Genomic DNA, 19,785 nt, shown 5'->3' on the forward strand with positions numbered 1-19,785 from the left:
ATGACCAGGCATGTTCGACTGATGAATGAAGACATCAGGGAGCATCTGAGGGTCCAGAGTGTGTTAAACATTTTTGAGCAGAGCCAGCTACAATAGTATGCTCATTTTAAGAGAATGTATACCATCAGGACTTCAGAGGGTGGCTTGGGTAGCAACCAATGACAGAGACCCAGAGGAAGAGCAAGGAAGAGGTGGATGGGCAACATCAGGGATGCTATTGCTGTAGTGATGGAAGTTTTCAGGGAGTTCCTGGAAATCTGGGTTTTTACTTTCGTGGTGAACGTTTCCGGGTTCTAAGTAATGAATTACTCATAACATAATTTTTACATCCAAGTGTTAATTTTTTTATTATTATTATTTCAACCCTGATATTATAAAAATTTGGATTTCAAGTTGTTTACTTGTCCCATAGATGTTTCATAATTAGGTTCCACTATAATGTAATAAATTAAACAGTCTGATACTGTAGAATTGCACCATTTGGCACATCAGAAAATATTGTTTATAAATCTTTTTGTAATTATTTAATAATTTGGTACTGACGATGTTTAATTGTTTGTTTTATGCACCATCCATATCCACCAAATTGCTGAAGGTGCTTAAAGAATTACGAAAATATATAATTCAAAAATGTGTTTCGACGTGCCAAATGGTTTGAAGCTGTCGTACCTCATTATTTGTTTGTTGATGAAAAGGTGAGAATTAGAAACTGTAAAACATTGTCTTGTTTGTGTTGATTATTTGTCATATTGTTTTTGTTTACATGATGTACATTGCACATAATAGGACAGTTTCTACAATTTCAATCCTTTGCATTTTCATTATTTTTCAGTAGCAACTGCCTAAAAGCAAAGATCTAGTGTGCAGAAAATTAGGCATTTTGTGTTTATGTGCACTGTAAGATCTTGTTCAATCTGGGATCTCATCCATTCCATGGTGTCCTTGGGGAAGGGTCCTGGGATCTTGTCCTATCCTTGGGGTCCTGACCCTTGTATCAACGAGAAGTCAAATGATTAATTTCACATGGGTAAAATGTAGATCAATCTTCTCAAATATAATACTGCAAAAATTGTGGACTTCATATTTCAAACAAAGAAGGTATATGACAATAATTGACCCCACCCCAGCAACACTCTAGCTTTTTTGAGTGCTACCATTGGGGTTTTTTAATCTATAATTATTTTCCAACATGGTCTGCTTCACTTTATCCCTCCAAAATGTAACAGGAAATATTGTTGGATTACCTGCTAATAATAATTTTTCATCAAATACGTGGTATAAATGCGCCCCCTTTCCCCTCCCCACCCCTGCAGATGCAAGAAAAGACCTTGCGGTACTTCACGATAGTTTGGATAATGTTCTCAATCCATTTTAATCACTAATATGATGATCTGTGGAAAACATGGGACATTGATATTTCTGATCAAGGGCATATTTCCTACAAAGCCATATCAGTTTTAGGTTGCTCCCACCTGTGTTGCATGAAAATGAAAAATGAAGCAGAGACTCATTACATGTCCCATGGTCACTCATTTAGTAATGATACCTGTAATAGTGCTGGGTTGAAAAGATCAATTCGCCGATTTTAAATCGATTCTCATTTTAATTCCCACAGATCAATTCACACATCTAAAGATCAATTTTAAAAAAATTAATATATACGCACTTCTCGCCAGCATTGGAACAGCATCTCTGAAGAAATGACACTGCAGTTGGGTCGTTGTGCTTTTTCCGAGGGTGTGAAAATGATAATTTCTCTACATTGATTGTGGACGTGCTGGTTCTGATTTAGAAGCAGGTTCATTTTACAATAAATACACATGCTTCAATTTAGCCATCAACCTCTGTCAAAGCTATTTGAAAATGTCAATCATGGCAACCGGGACGCTTGTCTGTTGCAGGCAAGAAAAGAGAAAAGTCTGCTGTTTAATTCACACAGTAGTTTTCTTTTTTCATTTCGTTCCTCATAACGTGCATTTTCCGTGGGACCGCGCACAAAGGTTCTCTGGTGTGGACTGACTTTTCAGTCGGTCTTTTCCACCAGCACTCGGTGCGGCTGTGGGAAAAGACTGACTGAAAAGTCAGTCTGTGCAGCTTTGGGAGAAGTTCTCTTGCAGCGTGCTGCACAGCCAGCACTGCAGACGGGAGTGTTTGTAGGGGAGATCGGGATCATTTACCCCAGAAATTTTTTAAATTTATAACTGTCTGAAACACTGTTGCCTGCATTTTGAGGGCCAAATTTGTAAAGCCATAGTTTTATTTTTAATTTTTTTTTCTTTGTTACAGCCTTGCTTTAAAGCCAAAAGAAACAGGGCATCAGGCCAAAACATGGAAGCGTGTAGAAATGTATCTGTGTGAGGGCCAATGAACCAAGTACCTCTGGTGCCCTCTTTTGGCTGCCCTGGATCTGTTCAGTAATTCTGCCCTTCAGTATGTTTGTAAAAAAAACAACTATCATTCTGGGAGGGAGATGGTCCATGCCATCAGTCTTATAGCCATCATTATTAACTACCAGTACTTCATTAATTTGCAGTCAAATGTCAGTATAGTACTAGTAGTATGTTGCATAACTAGACAATTAACAGCTCAAACGGTTTTAATAGCACTAACCCAAATCAATATTGGATCAAATCAGAATAATTGATTCTGAATCTTAAGACTCAGAATCAAATCGATTATTGAGATTTGAATCGATACCGAGCTCTAACCTGTAACACTAAACCTTCATGCCGATCATGTAGATTAACAAAGGAGTGATGAGAGACATTCTCCACTGTATAGAACTGATGTGGAGAAAGAGTAAGTCAGTTCTAAAATACGTGCAAAAGCCTGTCCCCACAAATTACCTTGACCTAGTTTGTAGTGGGGAAAGATTTGATCAATGCAGCAGTACTATACCTGCAACCTTGTAATCCCACAACCAGCCAATCTTTCCTACACCAAAGTACACTGCAGAGCTTTGACAGAGCTACTTTCAAAAGAGGTTGAGAAGCACATTCTGACAACATCAGAACTGACTGCTAATGAGAAAGAGAAAAGAATGCGAATGTGGCCCTTTGCTGAAGATTTAAGCTGATGCAATTTGTCTCTAGTTAATTACACTGGCTGAGCCTGGGCCTGCATGTGTTCAGTATTGCAGCATTGCAAAAATGCTTGTGTTGTGTTGAGGTTTTACAAGAGTGTACAGCTTCAACTTGATGTATTGTTAAAATATGACATGATTTATTGGTGCAGGTGAAGTACACTAACCAATCTTAGAATGATTTAAAAAGAGTGTGTGTGTGTGTGTGTGTGTGTGTGTGTGTGTGTGTGTGGTGTGTGTGTGTGTGTGTGTGTGTGTGTGTGTGTGTGTGTGTGTGTGTGTGTGTGTGTGTGTGTGTGTGTGTGTGTGTGTGTGTGTGTGTACGTACATACATCTCCAAGGATGTATTTCGGAAACTCATTATTTATTATCACTGGCTTCTTTTTGTGCCTTGCCGCCATATAAACTCTCCACACAATGTTTTGTGTGTTTTGATAACAAATAAGCAAGCTTTTCATGATGGAATAATCTACAATTTTACAGAGATAGTAATGGCTTTCATTATCAGTACAGTCCATTATGAGCAAATTCATTGGCTTACCGTCAGTAAAACTGCAGCTGAGGCTAATGGAAAGAGATACACTACATGTCCAGAACATGCACGTGGACTACCATATCTATAACGCTTTTTCTTCTGAAGCTCATGCTCAAAGCATTTTACAGTGATGCCTCACATTCACAATTTCACATACAAACCGATGTCAGTGTACTGCCATGCAAGGCACTCAACTGCACACCGGGAATGGCTTCAGTCTTAAGGACTTTGCCCAGGTGGTTTTCCAGTCTAACAGGGATTTGAACTGAGGATCCTCAGGTTTCAAGTCCACTGCTTTAACCTCTACTAACAACAAATCATGTCACACATGTCAAGTCAAGTGGTTTTTGTTGTCATTTCAACCATGTACAGTACATAGTGAGATGAAACAATGTTCCTCCAGGACCAAGCTGCTAATAATATACAATATACAATAAATACACATGTGAATCTGAAGGGCTTATTGTTTATTCCTGTACTATACTCTGTACTCTGTACTTATCATACATTGTACTTACGCAATGAAACTGAGAGTTAGTCTTCTTTGGTTTGGCTCTAGCTGGATGACACCAGTTCATCTGAAGGCAGTACAATTGACATCAAACCGGATGTGGAGGAGGTTGCGGTGGTGGAGGTGGTGGAGGAGTACATCGACCCAGAACCCTGTTGGACAGATGGTAGGTGAACTGACTTGCTTATTTAATATTATTATGATCATTAGTAACATATATGGTGTAGCAATGACACCTAGATATCTAGTAGAGAATGTTCTGTCTATGCTCATTAGTGGTTGTGCTTTTGTTGTGCAGAATGTGTGGCCAAGTACAAGTGCTGTGACGTTCCCATCACTCATGGCTGGGGGAAGCACTGGTGGTTTTTAAGAAAGACCTGCTACTTGATTGTAGAACACAACTGGTTTGAAACCCTCATCATCTTCATGATCCTCCTGAGCAGTGGAGCTCTGGTAAAACAACACGCAAAAACACAGAGAAATAGATTGTGCATCTTAGCCATGGTTAAAAGAAAATTGTAAAGCAAAGATGCTGCAAAAATAATTGTTAGGTCAGGTGAGGTCTGGGAGGGAGCATGCACCGATGCTGTGTGTGTCACTACATCCACCACGCTATGGAACCTGCTTGAGTCCTGCATGGCAACCATCCAGGCAGACAAACAATCCCATCACCACCGCCCAAATGTAGCCATCTGTCTGCTCCAGCCAGGTGAAATGTGGGCATCCCATTGGCCTCGATATTAATAAACCTGTGTGCTGGGTCATACCCACAATAATGCATCACATCGCTAAAATGTTATAGCTGTTATTCCATCATAAAGCAAGTAATACCCCTCTTCTGAGTCTCTGTAAGTAACTTTCTTTCTTATCCCATGAGCAGGTGGATCTGTGAGATAGATAGATTTCCAATATATTGACTAGGATTCCATTACAGGTCCATGCTTCACACTACCTACTTATAAGGGCCATTTGCTGTTTTTTTTTTTTTTTTTTTTTTTTTGTCACTTCATATTTTGTTTTGCATTATCAATGTGGGTGGTGGTAAAGAGGAGCACCAGGTGTGTTAAATGGCAGCTACAGGTGATGCAGGGCTTTTTAATTAGCTTGGGTGAGGGAGAGGTACACAGTTTTTACCGGTTTCACTTTTTTGTTATAGACACCTTTTTGTTTAAGTAGAAATGTCTAGTAATCATTATCACAAAACAAAAAATAAATGGGAACATCACCCAACTTAATAGGGAATGACTTTTGAAGCGTGTAAGAAAACGGATTTCTCCCCTCACCCAGCTGAGTGACTAAATGTCATAGTCTACTACACTACCTGTGTCCTTCGACACCTCATCTGCATTACTCCAGTTGGCTGGGGACATAACCTGTGGTGGATTAGGGTCCCAGTCAAGGGGAGCGACACACTCTCCTCCACTTCAGTATATAGTATTCAAGGCTAAGCACTGGTCCAATGGGCCTCAGAATCTGTATATTTCTACTCTGAGGATGACTGTTAACAAAAAGATCATGTTGATCAATTTATTAATTTATAATTTTCCCCATTTCTTGCCTTTGTGGCATAATGTGAACGTACAGAGCCATGGTATTTTTTCTATATCTAAAAGCTCCATTAGTTTAATATTTAAATTAGACATAATTAGACATATTGTGTAAATTCTTTGAAGATTTTCTTTTCATAATTATTATTTTGGAATTTCAAATTTGTTGTTTTTACTGACATAATGTGAAAGAGAAAAAATATCAAAACACATTTATAAGCAGAGTGGTTTAGTCATTTGCAAAGTACTGTATATGTACACATTTACTTGCTTGGCGTGGTCTTTACATCAAATTGATGATAGTAGTGAAGAGCTGTCATACGTTGTGTAGTCGCTGTTGGCACAGAGACACTCTGGCGAGTGTTTATAAGTACTGTATATGTACAAATTACTAATGGACAGTAAAGTGCTGTACTGCACTAACCTTTCATCCAGGAGAATCTGGATTAGGTTTGCCGCTTTCTGCAACATCTGCAGATTGTTCTAACATCCTGATCAAATTAGGATATACAGTGGGGTGGCACAGAGGTCTTTCTTAAAAAAAAAAAAAGATGTGAAATTTCAGCTCTAGCTTGCCAGAAAGCACATAGGAGACTTAATCCTGGATTTGAGCTGTATCTTCTATGAAAATTCTTAGGTCAGATTTATCATACTGTACCATACTGTTTGTATTTCATCATGAATGATGTAACTGAAGTCCAAGACATTGTTAGTGACTTGTAAATTTTCATGTATCTGTCTACTGACTCATCAAAACAAAAGTGGTTGAAAACTGAAGCCGTACAACATAACTGGTATCACTATATTTTAGAATGTGCAGCATCAACAAGCATCAGTGTTGTGTATTATTGAATGAATTAGTCAAGCTGGTGTCTGCTTCTCTGCTGCTCTGTAGGCCTTTGAAGATGTGTACATTGAACAGAGGAAGACGGTTCGTGTCATTCTGGAGTATGCAGATCGGGTTTTCACCTATATCTTCATCCTGGAGATGTTGCTGAAATGGGTGGCCTATGGCTTTGTCAAATACTTCACTAATGCCTGGTGCTGGTTAGACTTCTTCATCGTCGATGTAAGTACCTTTTACATACTACTGTGGTGTATACATTTGGCCGAGTCACTATTACTTGAACAAGACATACGGTGCAGTTTCTCGCAATGTTATTGTGAGATCAAGTAAATACATCACAGGTATGAGAGATTGTCTGATTGGTCATTGTTGTCATTATGCATATACTATATACAGTTGTATGCGAAAGTTTGGGCACCCTTGATGATTTCCATGATTTTCCTTTATAAATCATTGGTTGTTTGGATCAGCAATTTCAGTTAAATATATCATATAGCAGACAAACACAGTGATATTTGAGAAGTGAAATGAAGTTTATAGGATTTACAGAAAGTGTGCAATAATTCTTTAAACAAAATTAGACAGGTGCATAAATTTGGGCACCCCAACAGAAAAAATACATTAATATTTAGTAGATCCTCCTTTTGTAGAAATAACAGCCTCTAAATGCTTCCTATAGCTTCCAGTGAGAGTCTGGATTCTGGTTTAAAGTATTTTGGACCATTCTTCTTTACAAAACATTTCAGGTTTGTTGGTTTTCGAGCATGGACAGCCCACTTAAAATCACACTACAGACTTTCAATAATACTCAGGTCTGGGGACTGAAATGACCATTCCAGAATGTTGTACTTGTTCCTCTGCATGAATGACTTAGTAGATTTTGAGCAGTGTTTAGGGTCGTTGTCAGTGGTGGGCACAGTTCCGATAATCCGATAACAGATAATTATTGAAGATAATGTTTTCATTATTGGATTATCTTTTTTAGATAACTTTAAAAACCCTTATCGGACTAATTATCTTGCGATAAATTTTTGTCCGATAACTTTTAGACCAATAACGTAGTAAATAAAGCTGAACAGCGGCAAACATTTTTAAAATTTATAATCAGTTGGGCACCTACCTGTTAAAATATGCCTAACAAATGTATAGTTCCACCCTCTGCAAACAGAAGAGAGCTGCTTCCAGGACAAACCACTCTATCCTCTGCAGGTAAAGGAGAACTGGTCAGAAAAAAAAATAATAATTTCCTTCAACACCATACTGATGCGCTGGCAATATCACCCAAGTCATCCAGAGGCATACATTTTAAATTTATGGTTCAGATTTTAACCAAACTAATTTTGGACAAGTTATTTAAAATTACTGTCATGTCTGAAGTTTTATAAAGTGAAAATATCAGATATATGTTTTAGTTTTAAATTAATGTGCTAATTTTTAAGGTTTTAGTGAGCACATGCTGTGCCCAGCAGTGCATTATGGGTAGAATAGGGTAATCTCAGTACGTTCACGACAGGACAAATGCAAATTCAGACACTCTGTTCAGGCTCCACGGACAACAGCATTAAACTCTAGTGCCTAAAACTCTCATGAATATATTCTCTGGGTTTATAGATGTTGTTATTGTATTTGCGTTTGTTAAATTCCACGCATCTTAAATGTAGCAGACACAGATTATCTGGAATTTTGTTTTTGCAAGTTTTCAAGGCCTCTACTGCCATCTACTGGCCAGTAGTGTTCATGGCAGTATTTGTCCTGAAGCTGAGCAGACACTGTATGATATTTTTAATTACTGTACTCGGTTTTAGTTCAAACTGTACAACAGAACCACATGGTGTAAAAGTTCAGAGCGCCCGATTTATGTTCTCACACACGTACGTTCAAAAACCACACGTCAATCTTGTGTTTCCAGAAGCAAAACGTAAGCTTTTTTTTCAAACTTAATTTACAAAAACTCTCGATGGGAGACATCAAAACAACAAAAAAACATTACAAGACATGTCTGTGGTGTTTGCACATGCACAGTGTGAGCGGTTGGACGCTTGTTGCTCTTGAGCAGCAGGACACCCTCATAACAGGTTTGATTTTCATTCGACCATATGATCGGCGATCAGGAGGTGGTGGTGAGATGTTAAATGCAGCTTGTTACTCCATGTACACTACATGATGCTGGACGCGTGATTAACCTGAAACTTGGTCCAAAAAATTCTCGCAGAAATGAAAAATCATCTGAAAAAGGGCCAAAACTTGCACAGTGTAAAGCCAACATTTATGTGTCAAGACAATATTGAGTGCACGTTTTACGACATCATAAAACGTGCGCACGGCACTAATAAAATGAGCGCACATTCTCTCCACATGCAAAACATTTTGCGATGACACTTCCAGGGCTCCGTAAAAATGCCTGTTTTTACAAATAAAAAATGGAATATTTTACAAAAGCACATTTATCTGTAAACACCAACACACGACACACATCACATTAACGTGTTGGTTTACATAATGAATGACTGAACCAATCAGTGTTTAGCAGAGGCACCTTTACCCAGAATCCTTTGCGATCTGTCTGTGTTTGTTACAAAACCTCAGAATTAGTGCATTATTCAACATTAAAAGATATATGTTATATTTTAACTTTGTATAAATGGGGGGAGGTGATGGTCTAGTGGTTAAGGTGTTGGGCTCGAGTCCAGAAGATCATGGGTTCAAATCCCCACCTGACTGGAAAATCACTAAGGGCCCTTGGGCAAGGCCTTTAATCCCCTATTGCTCCCGGTGTGTAGTGAGCACCTTGTATGGCAGCACCCTGACATCGGGGTGAATGTGAGGCATAATTGTAAAGCGCTTTGAGCGTCTGATACAGATGGAAAAGCGCTATATAAATGTAGTCCATTTATAAATGACAGAATTGACATTAATGGAGTTATTCTATCAGTATTCACACCAAACCATAAGTCAGCATGACTTTATTTTCCAAGACCTCCGCCTGACCGGAGCGTTGTGATTGGTAGAGAGCTGGCTTTGTGGCTGCTCTCAGGGTGCCTCTGTGTTGGAAGCTGTGTAGTAAACAAGAACTTCTAGCAGGGGGCAGGATGTTCAAACATAGAAGTGCGGGCTCATTGTTTGGGTCTGTTGTTGCTTTTGATGCTTCCAAAAGCAATTGTGGTGTTAAAACTCAAATTCAGCTTGTTAGTAGTTGCAAATGTACCAGAGACTAAACTGGAATTTATCAGTTATCTGTAACTTCTGATACATTTTTGGGTGGTTTATCAGTTTATCTTTATCAAAGATAACTTTTCAGTTATCTGATTATCTGTTATCGAAGTTAATTTTTTTGGTTATCTGTGCCCACCACTGGTCGTTGTCTTGTTGAAAGATCCAGCCCCGGCGCAACTTCAACTTTGTTACTGATTCATGAACATTGTTCTCAAGAATCTGCTGATATTGACTGGAATCCATGTGACCCTCAACTTTAACAAGATTCCCAGTACCTATACTGGCCCCACAGCCCCACAGCATGATGGAACCACCTCCAAGTAGCAAGCGTTTTCTTGGAATGCTGTGTTCTTTTTCAGTCATTCGTACTGCCCCTTATGTCCAAATAACTCAATATTAGTTTCATCCATAGCACCTTATTCCAAAATGAAGCTGGCTTGTCCAAATGTGCTTTGTGGCGTGTATGCAGAAAAGGCTTCCTCTGTATTACAGCATCATATAGCATCTCTTTATGCAAAATGCGCTGTATACTTGAGCAGTGCACAGAGACACTATCTGCAGCAACATCATGTTGTAGGCCTTTGGAGCAGGTCTGTGGGTTGATTATGACTGTTCTCACCATCCTTCGCTTCAGCTTATCTGTGGAAAAGGCTTCAGCTGTCAGTTTCCACTGACAGCTGACATCTCTGAGATAGCTTTTTGTGTCCTTCCCTTAAACCATGATGTTGAACAGTTTTTTTTTTTTCAGGTCATTTGAGAGGTTAATGAGAGGCTCCCATGTTGCCTCTCATTAGAAGAGATGCAAAGAGGGGAAACATTTGCAAATGGCCACCTTAAATACCCTTTCTCATTATTGGATTCACCTCTGTAAGGAGGTCAAGGGTCAGTGAGATTACCAAACCAATTTTGTGTTCCAATAATTAGTGCTAAATGTATTCAAATCAATAAAATTACAAGAGTGCCCAGATTTATGCACCTGCCTAATTTTGTTTAAGTACACTCAACAAAAATATAAACACAACACTTTTGGTTTTGCTCCCATTTTGTATGAGATGAACTCAAAGATCTAAAACTTTTTCCACATACACAATATCACCATTTCCCTCAAATATTGTTCACAAACCAGTCTAAATCTGTGATAGTGAGCACTTCTCCTTTGCTGAGATAATCCATCCCACCTCACAGGTGTGCCATACCAAGATGCTGATTAGACACCATGATTAGTGCACAGGTGTGCCTTAGACTGCCCACAATAAAGTTAAGTTAATAAGTAAATAAGTAAATAAGTTCTTGTTTGACACGGTGGCAACACTTATTTATGGACAACCACCTGTAGTTCGGCATCGTTTTACAGCACAAGATTTCCTGGATTACTTTGAGAAGAAAGTAGAAGACATTAGGTTAAACATATCCCAGCATGCCTTAACCCAGCCACGACACCCTACTATTGCTGTGGGCGCCATTACTGAGTTATTACCTAGATTTACAGAATTTGATAGTATCTCACTAGGCATGCTGACAAAACTCATAACGTCAACAAAAACCACAACCTGTTTATTTGATCCTATACCACAAAAATGTTTAAGGACCTGTGGCGCACTCTTGGGCCAACTATGCTGGAAATTATTAATCTTTCTTTAACTTCTGGATCTGTTCCTAAATGTTTTAAATCTGCAGTGATTAAACCATTACTTAAGAAACGTAATCTTGACCGTAGTGTATTGAAAAACTATTTTGCTCTAAAATACTGAAAAAGTGGTGTCACGGCAGCTCGTGGACTATCTTACTGAGAATAATCTCTTTGAGCCACTGCAGTCTGCTTTTAAAAATATCATTCCACAGAGACGGCTCTCACTAAAGTGATCTTCTGCTTGCAGTGGATTCGGACACCACTACGGTTCTTGTGCTGTTACATCTCAGTGCTGCATTTGATACCATGGATCATCATATTCTACTTGATAGGCTGGAAAATGATTTTGGGATTACTGGGAGTGCCCTTGTATGGTTGACATCTTACTTGACCACTCGTTTTCACTGTGTTTTGTACAGTAACACTACCTCTAACCTTAGTGATATGAAATTTGGGGTTCCACAGCGGTCCGTCTTAGGACCCCTGCTTTTCTCCCTTTTCATAGCACCCCTTGGGCACATATTGTGGCACTTTGGGATTACCTTTCACTGCTATGCTGATGATACTCAGCTATACAACTGCTGGTAATCTCATCCACATGAAATCATTAGAAGATTTCCTTGCATCATTGACAAGTTGGATGTCTAGAAATTTTCTACTTTCAAACTCTGATAAGACTGAAATGATGGTTCTTGGTCCAGTCAGACATTGGCATCGATTTGACCAGGTAAGGCTTAGCCTCGGCTCGTGTGTCATACATCACACTGACAAAGTGAGGAACCTTGTGGTAATTTTTGATCCTACATTGTCCTTTGACCTCCACATTAGAAATATTACGAGGACTACTTTCTTCCACCTGCGAAATATAGCGAAGATTCGTCCCATCCTGTCTATGGCTGATGCTGAGACCCTGATCCATATGTTTATCTTCTCTTGATTGGACTACTGCAATGTTCTATTTTCCGCAGTCCCGCATTAGGGCTCTCCAACTGGTTCAAAATGCTGCAGCCAGACTTTTGACATGAAGCAGAAAGTTCAATCACATTACACCCATTTTGGCATCCCTTCACTGGCTTCCTGTCCCAGTGAGATCAGATTTAAAGATTCTGCTACTAGTCTAAAAAATTGTTCACGGACTGGCACCTCCCTACCTAGCTGACCTAATTAAACCTTACATAATGGCCCGGGCTTTGCATTCTCAGGGTACAGGACTACTTTGTGTCCCTAGGGTGAATAAGAAGTCTGCAGGTCATAGAGCATAGGGGTGACCCTACCCCTTTGAGTCGGGTCTGCTTGAGGTTTCTTCCTCAGAGTTTTTCCTTACCACTGCTGCTTTGGGAGTTAGTAAGGTTAGACCTTACTTGTGTGAGGCGCCTTGAGGCAACTCTGTTATGATTTGGTGCTATATAAATCCATCCATGTTCTTCCGCTTCATCCGAGGTCAGGTCACGGGGGCAGCAGCTCAAGCAAAGCCGTCCAGACCTCCCGATCCACACACACCTCTCCCAGCTCCTCCTGGGGAACCCCGAGGCATTCCCAAGCCATCTGCGAGACGTAGTCCCTCCAGCGTAGAGAAAGCAGAGACTGGGGACTCAGAGGCGGACTCATCCATCACCCAGGCCGAAATCAGGTGGTCAGAAAGCTCTTCAGTGGCAAGGCTCCTGGGATGGATGAAATGGTGATGGGTGAGATCCATCCAGAGTACCTTAAGTCTCTGGATGTTGTGGGACTGTCTTGGTAGCGGTCGGGGACACTACCTCTGGACTGGCAGACCAGGGTGGTGGTTCCTCTGTTTAAGAAGGGGGACCAGAGGGTGTGTTCCAACTACAGGGGGATCACACTCCTCAGCCTCCCCGGTAAGGTCTATTCCAGAGTACTGGAGAGAAGAATTCGAATGATAGCCGAACCTCGGATTCAGGAGGGCAGTGTGGTTTTCGTCCTGGTCGCGGCTCACTGGACCAGCTCTACACCCTCCATCGGGTGCTCGAGGGTTCATGGGAGTTCGCCCAACCAGTCCACATGTGTTTTGTGGATCTGGAGAAGGTGTTCGACCGTGTCCCTCGAGGCGCCCTGTGGGGGGTGCTCCGGGAGCAGGGGGTCTGGGGTCCTTTGTTAAGGGCTATCCGGTCCCTGTACGACTGCAGCAGGAGCTTGGTTCGCATTGCCAGTAGTAAGTCAAGCCTGTTTCTAGTGCACGTCAGCCTCCGCGAGGGCTGCCCTTTGTCACCGGTTCTGTTCATTACCTTTATGGACAAAATTTCTACGCGCAGTCAGGGTGTAGAGGGGGTCCGGCTTGGTAACCACAGAATCTCGTCTCTGCTGTTTGCAGACGATGTGGTTCTGTTGGCTTTGTCAATTCAGGACCTTCAGCGTGCACTGGAGTGGTTTGCAGTTGAGTGTGAAGCGTCCGGGATGAAAATCAGCACCTCCAAATCCGAGGCCATGGTTCTCGAGCGGAAAAAGGTGCTTTGCCCTCTTCAGGTCGGTGGAATGTCCTTGCCTCAAATGGAGGAGTTTAAGTATCTCGGGGTCTTGTTAACAAGAGAGGGACGGTTGGAACGTGAGATCGACAGATGGCTCGGTGCAGCATCTGCAGTGTTGCGGTCACTGTATCGGATGGTCATGGTGAAGAGAGAGCTGAGCAGGGGGCAAAGCTCTAGATTTACCGATCGATCTACATTTCGATCCTCACCTATGGTCATAAGAAATGGCTCATGACCAAAACAGCAAGATCGTGAGTACAAGCGGCCGAGATGAATTTCCTCCACAGGGTGGCTGGGCACTCCCTTAAAGATAGGGTGAGGAGCTCGGTCACTCCTGAGGAGCTCAGAGTCAAGCTGCTGCTCCTCCACATCGAAAGGAGCCAGCTGAGGTGGCTCGGGCATCTTTTTCAGATGCCCCCTGGACGCCTCGTTGGAGAGGTGTTCCAGGCACGTCCCATCGAGAGGAGGCCCCGGGGAAGACCCAGGACACGCTAAATGAAAATAAATTGAAAAAAATTTAAACTGGACTTTTTGTTGGTCTTCATTTTGCCACTTATCCAAGCGATGGTTTCACCATCTGAATGAAGACCAACAAGAAGTCTAGTTTTTGTAAGCTTCTAGATATCTGTAAACTGGATGACTGAGAACCTTCATTGACAGATTCCTGTGTCATGAAAAGAAAAAGTTATTTCTGCTTCTCGTTGTTTCACTTGGGGTCACCACAGCAGATCGCCTATGAATATGGCAGGGATGGTCTTGAACCAGGAAATGTCCACCCTGGAAACACGTGTACTAGCTGCTTGGCTACCACACTGACCACCTTCTTTTTTTCTTTTTTTTTGCTTCGGCTGTTCCCGTTAGGGCTCGCCACAGCAGATCAATCATTTCTATCTCACTCTGTTCTCTGAATCTTCCTCTGTCACACCAACCACCTGCATCTCCTCCCTCAGCATGAAACCATATTGTTGTTCAAAGATCTTCACCTGTTTTCTAAGCCTAGCTTCTGCTGCTCTTTCCCATAACTTCATGGTGTGGCTGATCAACTTTATGCCTCTGTAGTTACTGCAGCTCTCCACATCACCTTGTTCTTAAAAATAGGAACTAACACACTTCATCTCCACTCCTCAGGTATCCTCTCACTTTCCGAGATTTTATTAAACAAGACATTTCGATGCCTCCACTGGAATGACCAACTGCCTTTCCAGTCTTCATCCTCTTCATAGCAGCCCTCACTTCTTCCTTACTAATCTCTTGTACTTCCTGACTTACTTTCACCACATCATCCAGCCTTTTCTCTCTCTCATTTTCTTCATTCATCAGCTCCTCAAAATATTCCCTCCCCCTTCTGAACACGCACTCCTCTCTTGTCACCACATTACCATCTGCATCTTTCACCACCCTAACCTACTGCACATCCTTTCCAGCTCTGTCCCTTTGTCTGTCCAATCGGTACGTTCTTTTCTCCTTCCTTAATATTCAACTTCTTGCACAGCTCACAATATGCCTTTTCCTTAGCTTTTTCCACTTCTCTTTTTGCCTTATGCCACATCTCCTTGTGTTTCTGCCCACTTTCTTCATCTCTGACTATCCCAAAACTTTTTCGCCAACCTCTTTCTCCTTATGCTTTCTTGGACATCCTTCCACTGTCCAGATGTCACACCCAGTACCTTCCTAGCTGTCTCCCTCACCACATCTGCAGTACTTTTCCAGTTGTCCAAAATTGCTTCCCCTCCATCCAGTTTTTCTCTCACCTGCTCACTAAGTCTCACACAACAGTCTTCCTCCTTCAGCTTCCACCATCTGATCCTTTATTGAGCTCTTACTCTCTTTTTTCTTTACCTCTAAAGTCATCCTACAAAGCACCATCCTATGCTGTCTAACTACACTCTCTCCTGTCACCACCTTACAGTCTCTGATTTCTTTTAGCTTACATCTCCTATAAAGAATGTAGCCCACCTGTGTGCACCTTCTTCCACTGTTATATGTCACCCTGTGCGCCTCCCTTTTCTTAAAGTTGGTATTCACCACAGCCATTTCCATCCTTTTTGCAAAATCAACTACCATCTGCCCTTCCACATTCCTGTCCTTGATACCATATCTACCCATTACTTCCTCATCACCTCTGTTCCCTTTGCCAACATGCCTATTGATGTCCGCTCCTATCACCACTCTTTCATGCTTGCGCACACTCTCCACCACCTCACCTAACTCACTCCAGAAATCTTCTTTCTTCTTCATCTCACAACCTACCTTTGGGGCATATGCACTGATGATATTCATCATCATCTCTTCAGTTTCCAACTTCACACTCATCACCCTGTCAGACACTTGCTTAACCTCCAACACACTCTTAACATACTCTTCCTTTAAAATGATCTCAACACCATTTCTCTTCCTGTCCTCACCATGATACAACAACTTGAACCCATCACCAATGCTCCTACTCTTACTTCCCTTCCACTTGGTCTCTTGCAGGCACAGTACATCTACATTCATCCTCTCCATCATATCAGCCAGCTCTCTCCCTTTACAAGTCATACAACCAACATTCAAAGTCCCTACTCTCATTTCCTCCCTTCACGTTTTCCTCTTGTCCCGCTGTCTATGGACACGTTTGCCATCTCTTCTTCTTGACCCTGTGTGTCACGAAAAGTAATTCCAATGTCAAAATTCATCCCTCAAAATTCTGATGTTTTTTCAGAAATATGTGAGTAATTTGGGAATGTATTTTTCATCTGGTTATAGTCCTGTTTTGTCCTTTAGTCATATTACCATTCACCTTGACCATGAGGTACCATTGTGTTATTCACTATTTACAAAGGAACTGTATGAGAAAAGAATGCCCTAATGTACAGTCCATCCAGAAAGTATTCACAGCGCTTCACCTTTTCCATATTTTATGTTAGACTTACTATAAAATGGATTAAATTAATTTTCACCTCAAAATTCTACTCATAACACCCCATAATGACAACATGAAAAAAGTTTATTTTGAATTTTTTGCAGATTTATTAAAAATAAAAAACTAAGAAATCACAAGTACATAAGTATTCACACACTTTGCTCAATACTTTATTGATGCACCTTCGGCAGCAGTTACAGCCCCAAGTCTTCTTGAATATGGTTGGCGCACCTATCTTTGGGCAGTTTTGCCCATTCCTCTTTGCAGCACCTCTCAAGATCCAAATGATGTCCAATCAACTGAATTTACCCCACATGGACTTCAGTTAAGCTGTAGAGACGTCTCAAGGATGATCAGTAGAAACAAAATACACCTGAACATAATTTTGAGCTTCATGGCAAATGTTGTGAATACTAATGTACATATGATTTTGTAGTTGTTGTTGGTTTTATATATATATATAAAAATCTAAAAAAAAACTTTTTTGGCATTATTATTATATGTTATAGAATTTTGAGTACAAAATTAATTTAATCCATTTTGGAGTGAGGTTGTAACAAAACAAATGTGGAAAAGTGCAGTGCTGTGAATACTTTCTGGATGCATCGTAGTTTTAATAAATGCGGCGATGTATTTTGTCAAGTGTGGGGATTTAGAACCCAGATGCAGGATGCACACACAGCTCTTTTGCAGGTAATGATGTATTTATTTGGGCTGCAGGTTATTGACATATATGCAGGTCTGGATAAACAGACAGATGGACAGAGAGACCTAATTGCAGGTGAGGTCACAACCTACTGTGGCATGGAAGCACAGTGGGGAGGTAAAATAAAACTGGGACATGCAGAAGGGGAGACCAGACAGGCAAAGAGGAAAACAAACTACCTCAGGACACAGGAGTGACAAGGATTGTCTGGCTTCACTGTTCCCTGTGTTGTCAGAATACAGGATAACTTTGTTCCAAAAGTAAAGAAGCCAGCAGGTCACAGAGCTTTTTCTGATCCTGCAGCTGTTACAGTTGAGTGTTACGGCATATATTGTCGCAGGGCATATATTGTTGCCACGACGATATGTGCAGATGTTCACAAAGGCACCGGCATATAATGTCGCCAGCACATGTTGTGGTAAGCAACAAGACATACTGACAATGAAGGCACATATCGTCGCTGGTCATCAGAGCAAGAAGTAAAACTTGATGTTTAATTATAATTTTTTTCTCTTTCACACACACATCATTACGTCCACCAAGAATGTAATAAAATCAGAAGCATTTATTTATTTATTTAATATGCTGCTTAAATTCAGCGTGTGGTATTGTCTGATCTGAGGTCATAGCCCAAAGGTGGTTTTGTTTTTGTTTTGTTGCGAGTGCCTCTTGGGCAAGAACCTTAATCCCCTAGTTGCTCCCAGTGTGTAGTGAGTGCCTTGTATGGCAGCTCCATGACACCGGGGTGAATGACCATTTGAGCATCTGATGCAGATGGAAAAGCGCTATATAAATGCAGTCCATTTACCATTTTAGCATTTACCAGAAACTGGTTTGAATTGCTACAAAAGGTAACCTGTGATCTGTTTGCTTGTAATCAGTGTGTGTGTGTGTGTGTATAAAAGGTCAGTGGGTTTCTGGGCTCCTGACAGACCCTTGCATCTTTTATCCAGTGCTGCAATGACGTTTCTGGTTTTTGAGTCATGGGGAAAGCAAAGGAATTGTCAAAGAAAAGGTAGTTGAACTGTATAAATCAGGAAAGGGATATAAAAAGATATCCAAGGGGCTGGGAATGCAATTGAGCAGTGTTAAATCTCTAAGAAGTGGAAAATGAGGGATTCTGTTGGAACCAGACCACCGTCAGGTAGACCAATAAAAATTTCAGCAACAACTGCCAGGAAAATTGTTTGGGATGCAAAGAGAAACCCACAAATAACTTCAACTGAAATACAGGACTCTAGGAAAAAAAAAGTGGTGTGGCTGTTTCAAGATGCACAGTAAGGAGGCACTTGAAGAAAAATGGGCTGCATGGTCGAGTCGCAAGAAAAAAGCCATTACTATGCAAATGCCACAAAGTATCCCACTTACAATATGCCAAAGAGCACAGAGAACAAAGTCATTTAGAGTGATGAGACCAAAATTTAAACTTTTGGCCACAACCATAAATGTTACATTTGGAGAAGAGTCAAAAAGGCCTATAATGTAAGGTACACCAGTCGTACCATGAAACACAGAGGTGGATCGCTGATGTTTTGAAGATGTGTGACCTACAAAGGCACAGGAAACGTGGTCACAATTAATGGCAGGATGAATGAATGCAGCATGTTATCAGAAAACACTGGAGGAAAATTTGCACTCATCAGCCAGGAAGCTGCGGAAGGGACATACTTGGACATTCCAACATGACAGCGATCCAGAACACAACAAGTTGACCTGTCATTGGCTACAGCAGAATAAAGTGAAGGTTTGAAGTGGCCATCTCAGTCTCCTGACCTCAGTATCAGTGAGCTGCTCTGGGGAGATCTCAAACGTGCAGTTCATGCAAAACAGCCCAGGAATTTACAGGAATTGGAGGCTTTTTTGCCAAGAAAAATGGGCAAGTACCACAAAAGACTCCCAACAGTCATTGATGGGGGAGCAAAACACAAGCTTTTGATCAGGGTCATTTGGGTAGTTTTTGTTGTCATTATGATTTAAAAAGAGTAAACACAGTTGTTTGACAGTAAATGGCTTCACACAACCACTAACCATGGTTGAAACAAAGACTTTTGTTATTATTCATATTCTCTGAAATATGGCCTAAAAAAAATCAAAAATTCTGCTATGATATGTAAACTTCTGAGCACAACTAGCCTGGCTCCTGAAATTAGACATTCTGAATGTATTGTTATTTAAATCCAGACTGAAAACTATTCTTTTCTTTTTGTCTTATAATTAGGTTATGCTTAGCTGCAGTAAATCACTAACTTATGTTGGTTGCATTATCAATGGGGAAGGATGCTGTGTCAGTCATAGCAAATTCCTTTAGAGGATTAGCGAAGTATAGGAT

At 40.9% G+C, this 19,785-nt stretch overlaps 1 protein-coding gene across 1 annotated transcript in view; it reads left to right on the forward strand.

Moving 5' to 3' along the window:
* Positions 1-19,785, forward strand: part of LOC117507030 (sodium channel protein type 8 subunit alpha-like) — a 195,911-nt gene that overhangs the window by 164,674 nt on the left and 11,452 nt on the right. The window contains 3 exon segments of the mRNA XM_034166715.1: positions 4,177-4,294; positions 4,427-4,581; positions 6,571-6,744. Of these exon segments, the coding sequence (XP_034022606.1) occupies positions 4,177-4,294; positions 4,427-4,581; positions 6,571-6,744 (447 nt within the window).

The sequence above is a fragment of the Thalassophryne amazonica genome, chromosome 3 (genome assembly GCF_902500255.1).
Source record: "Thalassophryne amazonica chromosome 3, fThaAma1.1, whole genome shotgun sequence".
NCBI classification, from domain to species: Eukaryota; Metazoa; Chordata; class Actinopteri; order Batrachoidiformes; family Batrachoididae; genus Thalassophryne; species Thalassophryne amazonica.